Source organism: Platichthys flesus, chromosome 15 (genome assembly GCF_949316205.1).
Source record: "Platichthys flesus chromosome 15, fPlaFle2.1, whole genome shotgun sequence".
Taxonomy (NCBI): Eukaryota; Metazoa; Chordata; class Actinopteri; order Pleuronectiformes; family Pleuronectidae; genus Platichthys; species Platichthys flesus.
The window spans coordinates 10,801,712-10,816,669 of record NC_084959.1 but is presented as its reverse complement, the minus strand read 5'-3'; the positions used below and the strand labels follow the sequence as shown (position 1 = coordinate 10,816,669).

General features: G+C 40.4%; 1 protein-coding gene across 3 annotated transcripts; it reads right to left on the bottom strand.

Annotated features, from left to right (window-relative positions):
* Positions 1–602: 602 nt before the first annotated feature.
* On the bottom strand, positions 603–13,875 carry ap2b1 (adaptor related protein complex 2 subunit beta 1). Of its 3 annotated transcripts, none has more exons than XM_062406080.1 (22): positions 13,781–13,875; positions 11,756–11,815; positions 11,512–11,617; positions 11,167–11,302; positions 10,630–10,875; positions 10,208–10,398; positions 9,894–10,115; positions 9,355–9,475; positions 8,970–9,065; positions 8,710–8,825; positions 8,415–8,580; positions 8,029–8,127; positions 7,645–7,904; positions 7,146–7,338; positions 6,062–6,103; positions 5,577–5,729; positions 5,298–5,443; positions 4,979–5,108; positions 4,706–4,790; positions 4,474–4,560; positions 3,477–3,631; positions 603–2,932 (listed from the first exon to the last, which is right to left on the bottom strand). In XM_062406080.1, exons 2-22 carry the CDS (start codon positions 11,790–11,792, stop codon positions 2,858–2,860), a joined length of 2,862 nt encoding a protein of 953 aa, XP_062262064.1. In that variant the 5' UTR covers positions 11,793–11,815; positions 13,781–13,875; the 3' UTR covers positions 603–2,857. The 3 variants fall into 3 exon arrangements, with proteins under 3 accessions (XP_062262064.1, XP_062262063.1, XP_062262065.1); XM_062406079.1 differs by having other exon boundaries at positions 11,756–11,810; positions 13,781–13,865; XM_062406081.1 differs by lacking the exon at positions 6,062–6,103 and having other exon boundaries at positions 11,756–11,810; positions 13,781–13,865.
* Positions 13,876–14,958: the final 1,083 nt, after the last annotated feature.

Below are 14,958 nucleotides of genomic sequence, written 5' to 3'. Positions count from 1 at the left end.
GACATTGTGGTAATAGGAAGACATCCTCTCCCCAGTTTGTACACATCGCAGCCTCTGTGAGAATCAAGCCATACAACACTATTCCAGCTAATCAGCAGCCGGGGCGTTTGTGCTTGTGCACATTACATTGAGAGAGGAAGAGAAAATCAGAAATGGGTGAAAGGAAGAAGTGGAAGCTAGTGTAAATAATAGACAGTGCCGATAATAGAAAAGGAGTTTTGAAAGGGATAATTTGGGATTAGAGTCGAATTGTGAAATGAAGTCCAGCGTAAGGAAGGAAGCAGTAAATTAACCTTTTGATAGTTCAGCTGGAAGAGCGGATGATTGTAGGCTCATAAGAACAGTTACTCTTAGGTCGCTGAGTCAACTCTGGCTCTAGGGAAGTGCCCTCTCTTTATATGGGCATATCAAGATGGATGTGGAATAGCCAATGGAGGATGAGAGTTAGTGGGAGTAGAAGCAAGATTACCCTCCAATACCCAAGTGAATGCACTTACAAACATGTAGACACGTGTCTCTGTGCTTCTACCTTTAGTGTAGTGGGATGATTGAGACATGGAGCCTGATTTGCTAGCATCAGAGTGAATACAACAAGGACTCACTGAGTTTGACAGTTTATTAACATTAGATGTGGTAATGTGACCATAACCATTTACAACAGGGTTACATCAATGAATGGGAGGAATATTCAATTTCATACGATTCTACGATAACTCTCTCCATACACTCTGTATTGCTGGAAACAGTTTTGGATATACTTCTATTTGTGGGAGTTCTATAGAGACAATGGTGTTGTAATAAAACAAGATCCCAAAGAGACGTGACATTTTAAACGAAGCAAACCCACATCCTAAATGAAAAAAAAAGATAAAATGGACAGTGAGCTCATGCAGGCACATAAACATATTGTTTTTATATTATTATGTATGAAAATAGTGTCACCAACACAACTGATTTTCCAGAATAAAAGCCTTTTCTGTTGAATAGATAGAGGCCAGGCTTTATTTCATTTTCATGGAAATACCAAAACATTTAAATTGATCAGCTACATTAACTACACCATCACTGGACTACACCGCACTTGGGCAACTAGGTCTTAGTTTGTATGCACTTTAAGGCTCTATAGCCCACACACTGCCAATATTAGAAAATTAACTAAGACTAGGGTAGTAGAACATTGACTTGGCATTTTAACTTGCATGAATGCTTGGTCCAGTGAGACTGGTTTGGCCGACACAGGTTTAGACTGGCTTGACAACAGAAAGATTAAAAAAAACAACACTGGCATCAAAAGAAACAATGAAAACATTTAAAGCACATAACAGGTCTGAAGCAACTGCAACATTAACGCAGAGGTAGATGCACAATAAATAGGAATGACAATATAGGTGTATAAAGCCGTGTACAACTATGTGGTTGCAGTAAACAGGGCTCTTACAAGGAAGAAAATATATTTGAATGTAATGTGCAACTATTCTTAAAATGGAGTGGCACTGGTGTGTGATCATATAATCATTAGCTGATGTGGTTTGTGTAGTGGTTCAAAGCTAGTACGCAAAGTCATATACGATGAAAATAACAGCAACCGAGCAATTTTGTCTAGAATTTAAACAAACAAATTTACCGTATGTTACTTTTTAGTCTGTCTGTTCTACAGCCTGCAGATACACTCACTTTACTGAATGTATCAAATATTTTTTCATGCGGTTTGAAACTTTTGTTTGAGTAATTCATGTGGGAAGCAGTAAAGTGCTTGGCTAAGTACGTAATCTCTGGCATGAATTAGGGCTGCACGATATATTGAAAATGTATCGCCACCACGATATCAAAGTGCGTATGAAACGTAAGAAAAGATCCCAAATGATCACTGTGGGTGACACAGTGGAGCTGTGCATGGCTCCCTGGGTGTCTGCCCCGGACTTGGTGGCGCTGCGGCCGGGCTGTGCGCCTTCTCTCGGCTGTGGAGTTGTCCGTGGTCTCCGTGTCCGTAGTCAGGGACTGTTTATGTATCGCAAGTCGCGATATTCAAAGTTATCACATAAAGTTGTTTTTTTTCTTATATCGTGCAGCCCTACTTTCAATTCTCTGTTTTCACCTTTTAAGAACTCCACTGAAAGCTTTTTCAATTATTCAATTGATGTTTCATATTTTTCAATATTCAAATGTTAAAATGTTTCCTTTAAAATGCTGCAATAACTGTGAGTAATTTAATTAACTACAAGTAGCTGTGTTGAATTCATGACAGGAGAAACTGCAATACAAATGCTGCTCAATGTTAATTTCAAAATAAGTAATAGGTCATTTTAAGCCATGTTTCCTGAAATATTATTACTGGTCTCAAACCTTCACACATTAATGGCAAGAGGGGAAACAATCAACACTGATATTAATATGTGGGTACAACTGAAGTAAAGCCAGTATCAAAAATAAATCAAAGCAAAAGAAGCTGCAGCATATAAGATAAAATCAATACAATGGCTCCATGGAAACAGGGGAGATTTCTTGTTCAACTCGGGAAAGTTTCACCATCAGTCAAATCTTCACAACATTAAGACACTAAGTTAAGGATGGAATGGTCGTCAAATTATCCACTGTGAGGTAAAAACGGAAATGGGGAGTTGATTTAAGAGAATTCATCAATGATTTCAGCTGCCAAAATAAGAGAAACGACAGTATAATGTACCTCAGTTCAGTATACAGAACCACAGCATGGTCAAAGGAAAATATTCCAAATGTGCACGGCGTCATAAACTGTTTGGATTCCCTTGTTTTGGCAGTTAGCTGCAGGTAAGAGAAAATGATAAAACACTGCTGTTTACTGTCAGGAGGAAGCAGAGTGGCTGAATGACGGAGCGGGTCAATTCTTCAGCACGGAGTCATACATCAGGTAGACGTACTGAGAAACCTCAGGTGCCCGACACTTGAGCGACAGCTGTGAAAGACGGGGAGATAAAAACAGGGTTAGGAGAGGAGATTCCCTCATAAGTAATCTACGCAAGATGCTGTGGAAAACTAGGATGGGAAACTACTTTTTATTGCTTTTGAATTGATGTTAAAAAAAAAAGATAGATTGCATATACTGAAAAGCTTATTCGAAAGAATAAACACTGCCAAAGAGATTTGCATTTATTTCCATTTTACGTCAAATGTTTTAGACAGCTCTGTATATTTAGTTGTAATTGGATTTATAACAAAGTTTATAGTTAAACTGTATATTATTAAACCTCATTGAACACCAAAACATTTTTGGGTAAGTGTTAATAATAGTCATTTCTTTTATGCTACTATATAAATTGGTGGATATATTGGTATTGGAAATACACCCAAATATCAGCATCTGCCACCAAAACTCCATATCCGTCAGGCTCTACTTATATGTATAGTTTTTATCGATAGATGTACAAATCTTTGGACAATGAACTACCATGATGCAAAGCTTAATGGCAGATAATAAAAACTTATTGCAAATTATTTACCGTGTAGTTGGGGTTTCCAGGCTGAATGCGGAGCTCAGCCAGGATCCAGATGCCATTGGTCAGCTTGAGGGACTGGTACAGCATGTCCTGGCCTTCTACGTTTCTCTTGGCAATGGTGTAGATGTTGTTACTCTGCAGCTTCCCCGACACTGTGTCTACAATACCAGAATCAAGGTTACTTCAAGAAATGAAAACACCTCATTTGGTGCAATAATCTATTGACTGAGCAACCACAAGAAACACACTAGAGGCTGTAGTCACTACAGGTGCTACACTAAGGTATAAACAAGCTAGTGCAAACTCTAATACTGACAAAATGATTTTAAGGGAATTTAAGGGAGTTCAATTAGCTCTAAGAGGATTTGAATGAATTATGACTGGAAACCGTGTGACTTCAGTAAACCTGAGCAGGTGTACCACAACACTGGGCCCTGCTAGGAAGAGCCACTATGGGGGTGTTAGCCATCCTGCTGCCAGGTTACGGAGGAACAATTATGATAAAAGAAAAGATGTTGAAGGTTTCCTTCTGGTACAGAGAAGAATCCCAAGACAGGCGTGTGGTTGAGGAAAGAACAAAAAAAGAGAAGTGTGAGGTCTTTGGATAAATTGTAGCTGGCAAAACACTTTGGAGCTTTAGGTCCGGACTCGGGTTTTCAACACTGCCCTTGGGGAACGCTAAGAGAGCACAAGAGGGCAGTTGAGTACATACTAACTAATGTTATTCTTTTGTTTTGTGTGCTTTTGCTTCTGTCTGTGCATCAAAAACCGAATTAATTAAATAAATAATTCATGTTTTATGAGCGAGGAACATTGAATCAATTATTGTTGTCTCCTGTTTCATAATATGTAAATGAATCCTTCAAGATGCTCCAAAGTATAATGAGATCGAGTCCACACAGAGTACCTGTGGTATAAGTATGAATTCTCCATGCATTGCTCACAGAATAAACAAATTGATGTGAAGCTGAGAGCCATTTTTATTCAAACACTTCCCTACCTGCATTTAGGTGACACTCCTTTATCTGATATTGGAGCTCATTCTCATTGGGGATGTCTTTCCAGGTAGCTAGGAACACCTGTCGCTCTGAAGATGGACAAAACAGAAGACAATATTAGTAAATTGGAAGTATAAGAGTAGAGATTTTTATATGTGTGAGCATAACGCAAATTAAGATTTTGTAATTCATATTTTATTGGCTGTAGAGGACAATATGAACCGTTGTAAATACCCATTTTTCCATCCTCGACAAAGAAAACGTAGAGAGGGATGAGTACGCTGAAGTAGAAGACATCTATGTTGTTCTTCACAGCCACCTGTGTACAAGTAAACCAAAAAGAACTTGAGTCCAATAACCAGATTAGTTTGAAAGTGAGATGTAAGCCGGGGACACTTTAAAAAATAAAATTGTGAATAACTGACAACTCCACCTTATTACAAAGTGCAAAGTGTTGCAGTGTGTTGTTTAAATGGATTTGTTGCAGGTGAGTGGGTCCTTCTGTACCTGCAGATTATTGAGTGGGTCCATCTTCATGACTGGTCCGATGGTATTAAGAGGCAGAGAGACCTCAATACTCTGACTGGGCATCAGAGGAGTGTGGACGGCAAGAGGAGTGGTAGGGATAACGCCAAAACTACACGTAGGAAACAAAACAAATAAAGATTGACTTTCAGAACCTGAATAAAGCTTCAGTATAAACACTCCTCGTCTCTGAGGCACGCCAACCTGGTCAACATAAAAGCTCGTCTGTTTTAGAGAAATGTTGATGTTTGAGTGAAAGTGATATTATAGTTCCAAGTTTTTTGACTTTGTCCTCACTGACCTGTTCTTGTTGAACTGGACAGCGAAGTCGGTCATGTGCTGCAGGGCCTTGTTTGTGAAGGTCATGTCCATGTACATGTGGCCCTGGCGGCGAGAGAAGGTCCCAGAGATCTCAAGTCCCTTGGCTTTCACTGCAGGCAGCCACACCTGGATTAAAAGAACCAATATAACCAATGAGATGTAATGAAGGAAAACCACAAAAAAAAAATCAGTTTTGTTACACATTAAGAGAGAGCGAATAAAGAGAATTATGGCTGAGAGTGGAGTTGTGTGAACTCACTGATTTTGCAGCAATGTGGCCTCCGGTGGTGTTGGCCATGCCTGTGGAAATCTCAAACAAGTCGTTGAGACCGCTGCTGACGGCCGGCGGTGCTGGTGTAGGTGAGGGAGCAAAAGTGCTGGGGACAGACGAGGGAATAAAGTTCTGTCCCACCTAAATAAATCACAAAGAGCAAACACACATAAGCACACAATCTGAGTGTAACATAGGCAATTTAACAACCAACACAAGCAATCACACTGAAAATCCTAAGTCACGTGAAAGAAAGAAACAATTAACTGTTTAGTGATTGTGAGGAAAAATGAAAATGTCAACCATAATGTGATTAGCAAAAACCTTTATGGCAGAGAAACCGAGAGTAAGATCAATTCAATTGTGTGAGTGTGAGACAAAGAAGCGTAGGTTTAAAAAGCGATGAAGCGTTAAATTCGGGAAGCATGCAGCATGCAGACAGGCCGGCTGCCGAACAGAAGGGCTTGACTTACTGCTGGACTTCCCCCAACACCTCCGCCCAGGTCTCCCCCCAGCTACAGGAGAGAAGAGAGGTTCCCAAAGACCGCATCCAAACATCACACAGATAGGGCAAACACACAAACAAAGACAGAGACAGAGACTTTCTTAGCAACCGCAACCCATCAAGAGGAGCCCTCAATTTCTGGGAAAGCTTCTAACTCCACGTGGCATTTCAAACTAAGACCTAAATCTGCATCAAGATTATCAAGAAATCCAGCATCTTGGGAAAGTGGAAAATGACAGATATTAAATACAACAAGACTTATGCAATTTCTTCATATAATAACAAACTAAATGTATTCCTTCTTTTAAAATAATTCAAAACATTTTAGTGTGCCTTGTGTTTTGTTATATTAAGCTATACATACAGCAAGTTAAGGAAATGATTAATTAGCTGTATGAGGATACTTAAATGAACATCATATCTCCAAGTCATGGGGAGACAATGGGCTGTTATTATCTTCAACAGTAAGAATAAGAGGAGGAAGCAGAGACCAACCAAGGGAACCTTTCGGCATATTCCTCGTTGTTCCGTCTAAATGAGGAACAACTTTTACCAAAATGCTGATTTGTACTTTTTTTAAATCTACATTACAAAAACGTATGTTCCCAAACGAATACACAATCCCATCAGCCTTTGAAGTCTCACTATAATCAGTTAAAGAAATTTGCCGGGGAGTTCGAGTTTACATTTTCCCAAATAATAGGAGAAGAGCATTGGTTGATCCATTGGATTTTATAGACAAGACTGTTGTTAATCTATAAGTATGTGTATTTTTTAAATACCATTCAAAGATTAAAGTGTTAAATATGTCTGTCTCTCTTCTAACCACCCCCGCTTGTTTGTGGCATTCGTCTCCAAAGCACAGGGGTTACATCCCTCAATCATGAGGTCACAGTGACCTTTGACCTATTCAATATCAAATGTCATTAGTCAATAACTGTATCTAATTAGAGATTTTTTATGAAATATTGTCATTTATTAACACATTAATTCTCGAGATGGCGAGATTGTGTTTGTGTGTGTGTGTGTGTGTGTGTTGAGATGAAGCTCACCAAGCTGTCCAGGCCTCCTCCCAACAGGTCCACTGCACCCATTTGCATGGAGGACACTTGGGGCACATTGACTGGAGGGCCCAGGTCCAGGTTGAGCAGGTCACCCAGCAGGTCACCCTGGCTGGGGATCACATGTGTCTGGTCCATGGCAGCTGCCGGCCCACTGCTCACTGGGCTCTCACCTGTATCAATGCTGTCACAGGAGAAAAACAGTAAACTGGTAAAGGAAGGGCAATAAAAACAAATCATGCATTACCAACTGAAATGTGCTCCAAATAAACAACTTCAATTCAAACTACTACAATTCTAAATTATATTATGTTATTGGCTTAAGAAGGAGTTATGAAAGGATTCAGAAAGGATATGGTCTCACTTCATATACTGTCATTTTGTTATTCCTACATTTCTATATATTTATTATGACGAAATCTTTTAAACCCTAAATACATAAATGACATTGGGGTTATGAGGCCAAGGCCGTCAAATCATTGTGTCTGACCTGCTGTGCTGGACAGGAAGGTGTTTCCGGTGGACTCCATGGCTGCCCTCCACAAAGGCGCTAGGGGGTTTGTGATAGACGGAGGCCAGAGAGCCGATGTGGCAGATGAGCTCATCCAGCAGGGTGGGCTCAATCAGGTCTGTCTCCTCAGAGATCAGGGGCTTTTCAGACAAAACTACCTCCTTGGCGGTCACGGGGTCGGTGGACAGAAGGCGCCAATAAATGTAGCCCCTGTCACGCAGGTCAGGGTTGTCAGAGTCCTGCAGAAGAGAAACTTGCATACTTACATAGCTGTGTAAGACCAGGTAAAAACAGGTAACATTATCCAGAAGTGAATAAAATGATGTAGAAATGCACTTCTTTAGAATAAAGGATGTAACCCACCTGTGTAGCCAGACTGAGGACCTGCTGGACCAACTCCTGGGTCTCTGATGGCTTCTTAAGGAACAGCTTCACAATGGCAGTCAGCAGAGTGAGCTGGACCTGGAAATTAAATCATACAGTATCTTATTTTGGTCGATTTCACTGACCTATCAAAATACAACTCCTGGTCCTTGCTAAATACAATGAATACAGGGAAAACACTCCATGCTCCAGTGTGCTCCATGTGAAGACAAATCAATTGAATAGTCTGACTTCCATCTGTTTAACATTAAACAGTTAGTGATTAAAAAATCAACTTTCTTGTGCAACTTTGACATACCATACTTCCTGTTCACCTCACTTTATTGCCTGGGAAATCCTCTAATGTGCTTTTAGGAAGAACCTACCTGAGTGCTCTCGTCATGGAAACCCTCGAGGAAGCTCTCTAGCAACTCGTCAGCGTTGTCGATCCTCTCTGCATATTCTCCAACGATCCAGATCATGGCAGCACGAGCGTCAGGCTCGTCCAGAGAGTCCAGGTTCTCACACAGAGTGGCAATGATGCTTTCATACCTGAAGAGGAAACCCTTACAGCTTTAATGTAGGATATATAATAAAGGCTAGGTGATACATAAGGCAAGTACTAGTTAGTTCATTGTTTTGTTTTATATGGAGTAGTCAGGTTTTCAGTGGGAAACTCACTTGTTGGGGTACTTGCGAAAGATGTCTCTGATGACAACAATAGCCTCCTGAACCACGTAGTTGACTTTCGTCTGGATCAGGTCCAGCAGAGTGCTGACACAGCGCTCCGCTGATTGCTGGAGATGGAACAAAACAGAGGCACCATGTACGTCATGATTTTTCTATAACCACAATGCTCTGGTGACTGAAGTGAAATATGTTTCTTGTGCTCAAATGTTCATGAGACATTTTCAAAATACAGTGATGGTGGCATTTCCTACCTCTACTTTTATGGCACAGCGTCCGATGGCTCGGACAGCCTTGCGCACAAAGTCAACATCCACCTCTGTGGCGTATTCCTTCAGCTCAGCCAGCACCTGAAAGTGAAAGATAAAAGATGTAATACTCAATTTTAATATTTTTCTTCCAGTTTAATACTTTACAATTTTACATTTTCTCCTTCTCTTAACATCAGTTAATAACCAAGATTCTAAAAAGTTAATATCTTCATGCAGTCTCTCCTTTTGAGCAGGGGCAATTGTAAATTACTACTATACACACTTATCTAGAATATAATGTTATTATAATTGATAGGATAATTTAGCAAAGAGAAAATAAATGACTTTGGTAAAAAGTTACTACTTAGTTGTGTTTCATGGAGGGTACCTGGGCGATGTTGGCCTGAGAGGCTAAGCGGATCATGATGTCCAGTTTCTCCAGTTTCACATAGATTGGGTCGTTGTATTTGACAAAGAACACCTTTATCTCCTGCTTCAGGATCTCAGGCCTGCACACATGAACACATTACGCATTAGACAGTGGAAAGACCGGATCCAAAAAAAACAAGCAGCTGAGGAAATTGGGTGTGATTTTTCTCCAGAAGACCTAACTCTGGGATATATCTTAATATACAGGAATGGCTTTTGTTTGTCCATACGATATTCTATCACAACCAGCTCTGACTGAAAGAGACTGTTGTATTATTTAAAGCCTGCATCCTGCTAGACTTGCAAATTTATACCTGTGTGTGTGATTAGTATCAACTAAGCAAATTCATACTGAAAGAATATCATGGTAAATGATGGTGAGCCCAAAACAGGAATCAGAATTTCTAGATTGGAACACTGACAAATTCTTGACTGTACTCTACTTATTTTTAAACTAAGTATTTAAAATGCGATTAATTTATTTTTGTGATCACACACCTTTTCTGGACAATGAGGTTGATGTTCCTCAGAGCCACATACTGGACCTCCGGCTCTCCGGAGAGCAAAGTGACCAGTGGTGGGGACAGCTTCTTCAGCAAGGTGTTGTAGTAGTCGGAGTCCTTGGGCAGCAGCTCTAAGAATTTCATCAGCACCTTGACAGCTGACAGCACCACGGCTGAGTTGGCGTGAGACAGACGGGGAGTTACACGCTCACAGATGCTGGAAGACAGGAAACGGGATGGTTATAGTCATTAAAGGAAAATGTACTACTTGCATTAAAAAAGCCTCTTGTATATTTGATTAATTGTTACCTTTGGGCCTCACGCTCATCCTTGGGGTTATAGTTGGACAGACAGTCCAGGATGAAGATCTGTCCCCACTCTGTGCACTCATTGAGGGCCGTCAGGAGCTTGTTTATGTTCTGGGGATTGAGATCCAGCAGGTTGCTGTTTGGGTGAGACTCACTGATCTCCGACAGGGCAGCAACTGCATTGGCCACAACCTGAAAGGCACAAAGGTATCAGGAAACACTGCTCACCACAATAATCCAAATGAAACTTGGGAATAAACAAACTACAGTCCAAAAAAAAATTCTTACACAACAACACAGTAAAGCAAAAAGAAACAATTGATAAAGCCCACAATTTACAATAATAGTCAGATCAATTATTATTATTAAGGCATTATGCATTTACCTGATAATGCATTTACCTGTCACCAGACTGGAACTTACCATGGGATTTGAGTCAGCGATGAGATCTCTCAGAGAGTCCAGGAAGCCCTGGTCCTCAACCATCTGGGCATTGATGTCATGAAGTTTCGCGACACACACAGCTGCCGTCTTCCTCACGTAAGGGTCCTCATCCTTCAGGCATTTCCTCAGAGGCTCACACAGGTACTCTGTGATTTTGTCCACCCGGATGCAGCCCATGGTGCGGACGGCAAGAGCTCGGATGAGAGGGTTGGGGTCCTCGCAGTCCTGGAGAACAGGGAGAGCAAGGAAATTTTGGTTTTTAAACAATTCCTATTGTCAGCCAAAAGGGACATTATATGTTATAGACACCTCAAAACTGCATGATAATCTTAACTTCCTGAAGCCTGCCAACACTATGCCAGCTACATTTCAAAAACACACCATATCTCCCTCATGAAAAGGTAGTAAAATTTAATTTGAGATGAATCTATCTTGGTGGAGCTGTCGACACGTTGAAGAAGGCTTGGCAGTATTAAAAACCGTTGAATAACAAATTTGAGTAATGTCTGGACTTGCCTTGACAAAGCTGTTGACAGCCATGATGGCCATGTCAGGTTGGCTCTTGGCATAGTTCATTAAGTAGAGGTAAACCAACTTCTTCAGCTCCAGGTTGTCAGTCTGCATGCAGTTCACCACATCTGGAAACAAGGAACTGAAGGCAAAGCAAAAAGACTTGGTAAAGATTTACAGTTTGAGGTTTATGACTGTTCTTATGTTTACATTAAGCAATGTGATAACTCAGTCATTCTATAGATCTATATATACTCTAAGAAGTCTTGTTACACAATCTATAAGTGGCAATAAGCTCAACCTACAATTTAACTTCACGGTTTATTTCAGATTATATATTTCACACTGTACCTGACATCCTTGCCAACAGTCATGGCTGCAATGACCTTCTTCACGGCCTCTTTTCTCTTTTCTTTCTTCTCATTGTTCAGCTCTGCCTTCAGTTCAAAGATCTCCCCTGAAAAAGATTAGATAACATGTCCAACATTAAAGCCGCTTGAAGTGAAAATGATAGGTAACTGAATGCTCAAGGATTAGATGCATCCATGATAACCAAAATGACCACGCAGTCTAACGATTTGCCTTCCATACTCACCTTTTTTGTTCGTTGTGAAATATTTGGAGTCCGTCATGGTTGTGGTCCTTTAAGTCTGTACTGAAGACATACACAGATTTATCTCATCAGCAAAATGGGTAAGAAGTTTCCCTTTAACCCATCCCACTATGCATGTTGTCATTCACATGTGCATCATTACAAATGAAGACGTAAACATTCCAAATGGATTTGAGTACTAAATTGACAAGGACAAAAATACTTGTATTTTAGATTATATTCAGCATCACTCTTTTCTAATTATTCTCTAGATCTGTAGATAACAGTCTCCTTCTGTGAAAACTGAAAAAATACACAAACAACCAATATTTCCCATGAGTATTCTTGCTTTTGATTGAAACTCAACACCATCATAACTGCGAAGGAAATACAATATACAGAAGCTAAAAGTGAGTGAACAGACATTTTTGGTGGGTTCAGGTACCTTTGCTGCAACTTTAAACATAAAGTCAAGTCATCTGCAGAGGAATATGCTGCACTCAGTGGTTCAATGTGCCACTGTCCAAAGATTGCTGCTTTCCCATATTCCATCAAGTTTTATGGCTGAACATCTCAATGATCGACATTGGGATAAAGCTTTAACTGAACTCCAGGGGGCCGCTGTCATCCCATCTCTTATATCTGAAATAGCAGGTTCATTTTCTGACAGGAGGGTATTTTAAATGCTGCCCTGGCTAATGTAATTATCATATATGCTGTAAAAGTACCCTGACACACACAATCAGACATTATTACATTTCATTTAGCTGACGCTTCTATCCAAAGCGACTTAAAATAAGTGCATTAAACCATGAGGGTACAAACCCAGAACAACAATAATCAAGAAAGTACAAACTACTATATGTAAGTACTTTATGTAAGTGCCTTATAATGACATATCAATAGCCACAGCAGTAGACATTCTTAGCCTAACATCCCTGTTGGGATCACAGACAGTAGCTCAAGGCTGCAGTCGATTCCCTCCAAGAGTGTGTGTATGTGTATGTGTGTGTATGCATGTGTGGCCCTCATTTTGAGAGAAAAAATCTCAGAGCCTGATCTCATCAACCAAAATCAATGTGCAACCTCAATAAAGCTCATATGTCTGAAAGAGAGCATTTGATCAGTATCAGCGCGGTTCCGCAGTTTTATGAAATGACACCATAAGAAGGAGCAGAGTGTGTTGTACCAATGTCCAAATGACCACGGGTTTTAAACAGTATATCCAACAATGTGTGGGGATGAACTATACAAGTGTCCCGATACTTTTGACCATGTAGTTTATGTCAATATGAGATAGTTCATATTCTGCATATCGCCCACACACATTAACAACAAATACAGCTACACTGGGAAGTAAGACACTGCAGCCACACAATCATATTTCATGTAAAATGCTGAATCTCTCTCTGTACGAGTATGTTCGCTTCATTACTTGACACAATCTTTTAGGGTTTAACTTCATTACTTACCCGAGCTAGCTGTATTCACGTAGCTACCGCACCGGTGACGTCTTAAACATTAACTCTTGAACCTCGAGTTGGTTATAAATCTTCAATCCTTTCGTTAAAACAACGACAAACTTAACTTTTAACGTTTGACCTCCTCTTCAACATCACATCAGCCAGCACTGACCACAGCCACAGCAGTTTAACTCTGCTTTCGTGAGCTAGCTCGCTTCGTGCTAGGGGCATCAGTGAAACGATCAACGCTAACGCTACCCTTACTGAGACTAGCAATGCTAACGAGCTAACAGCGACCAACCACAGACTCCGCCGACGGTGAGTTGGCCACAACCGACAAGCGTCTGTTTGATCTCTGTTAGTCAGATGCGACTTGAAACGCTGCGACAGTAAATCTAACGTGAGAACAGAGAAGTGACCCGCGGCCCAGTCTCCATTGCCTCTGACAGGAGCTATGTTAATGTTAATGAAGGTGGCGAGCCGCCCAGCCGACTGGCCCACATGAAAACAACACGCGAAGGATGATTTACACACAATACAGAGTCCAGTCAAATAACCCACATACCTGATGGAGTGTATTTCAGCCGGGAAATGTGCAGCTACCGCGGGTGGAAGACGCAGGTTGGTCCCTTTGCCCAGTTGGAGGAAGATGGAGAATCTGGATTGTGGCGCTGGATTCAAAGACACCGGAGATTACACTACTTCTCTCTTGAGCCCCGGCATTGGTGGTTGTTCACATCGGTAAATTTTGGAGTCACGTAAACATTTGACCAAAGCAAATATTCATAAACGGCTATTGTTGGATTTCAAATTGCTTCGATCCATGAGTAGTGAAATTGCAGGATATCTTTATTCATGAAACGGTCCGGTGAGACAACAAGGTCAGGGATCCTAACCAGCAGGTAGTTGATGGGGACAAATTGATTTGTGCCACTGTTATTTAAGTGCACGTGTTGTATCAATAAGGTATAGCACTCTATCTACATGTATATTTATATTCATAGGCAATTACAATGGAACTCGGGCGTGACCTGTTAGAGTTGTATAATTTCCCATGCATTTGAATGTAGCACGAGAGGAAAGTGGAAACCAGAGAAACATGAATAAACGGGAATATTCATTTAAAAAATATCAAAAGTAAAATGACTGATTGTACCTAAATTATGTAATAATATCCTGTAGCAACTGTATTATATTATAACTTGTGCATTAACTAGTAAGAAACATCTATTTGTTGAAGGTCAAGGCGAAGCTAATATTGAATTTATGTATTGTCAGGCAGTTTAATGCATTATAATACATCAATTGATTGCTAAATTTATAAATATGACTTTATATGTAAAGTAGAAATCTACAAAGCAACCATGCAGCTTTTCCATGGTTTAACTGAAGTGGATGTGTCAGTATGTCATTGCTTTTGGGGGCAAACATGTGTGACCAACAATTACAGCATACAACTCACACATTGACACATTTAGCACCCTTTGCAGTGTCAATGCCTCTCTGTCATACTTTTCTGTTTGTATTAAAGATTTTCTGCTGAATTACAGATTGAACCAATAACTTGCTGATTGCGCCCCCCCCCAGCAACGGCAAGACGCTCTAGTTATCACAAAATCTCTATAACCCCCAATAGGCCTTCCTCATTTTAAATGTCATTCACACCACACACCAGTTGTTCAAGTTTACAAAACATATGTGACACTTAACTACATTATACAAAACATATAATCCCAGTGTACA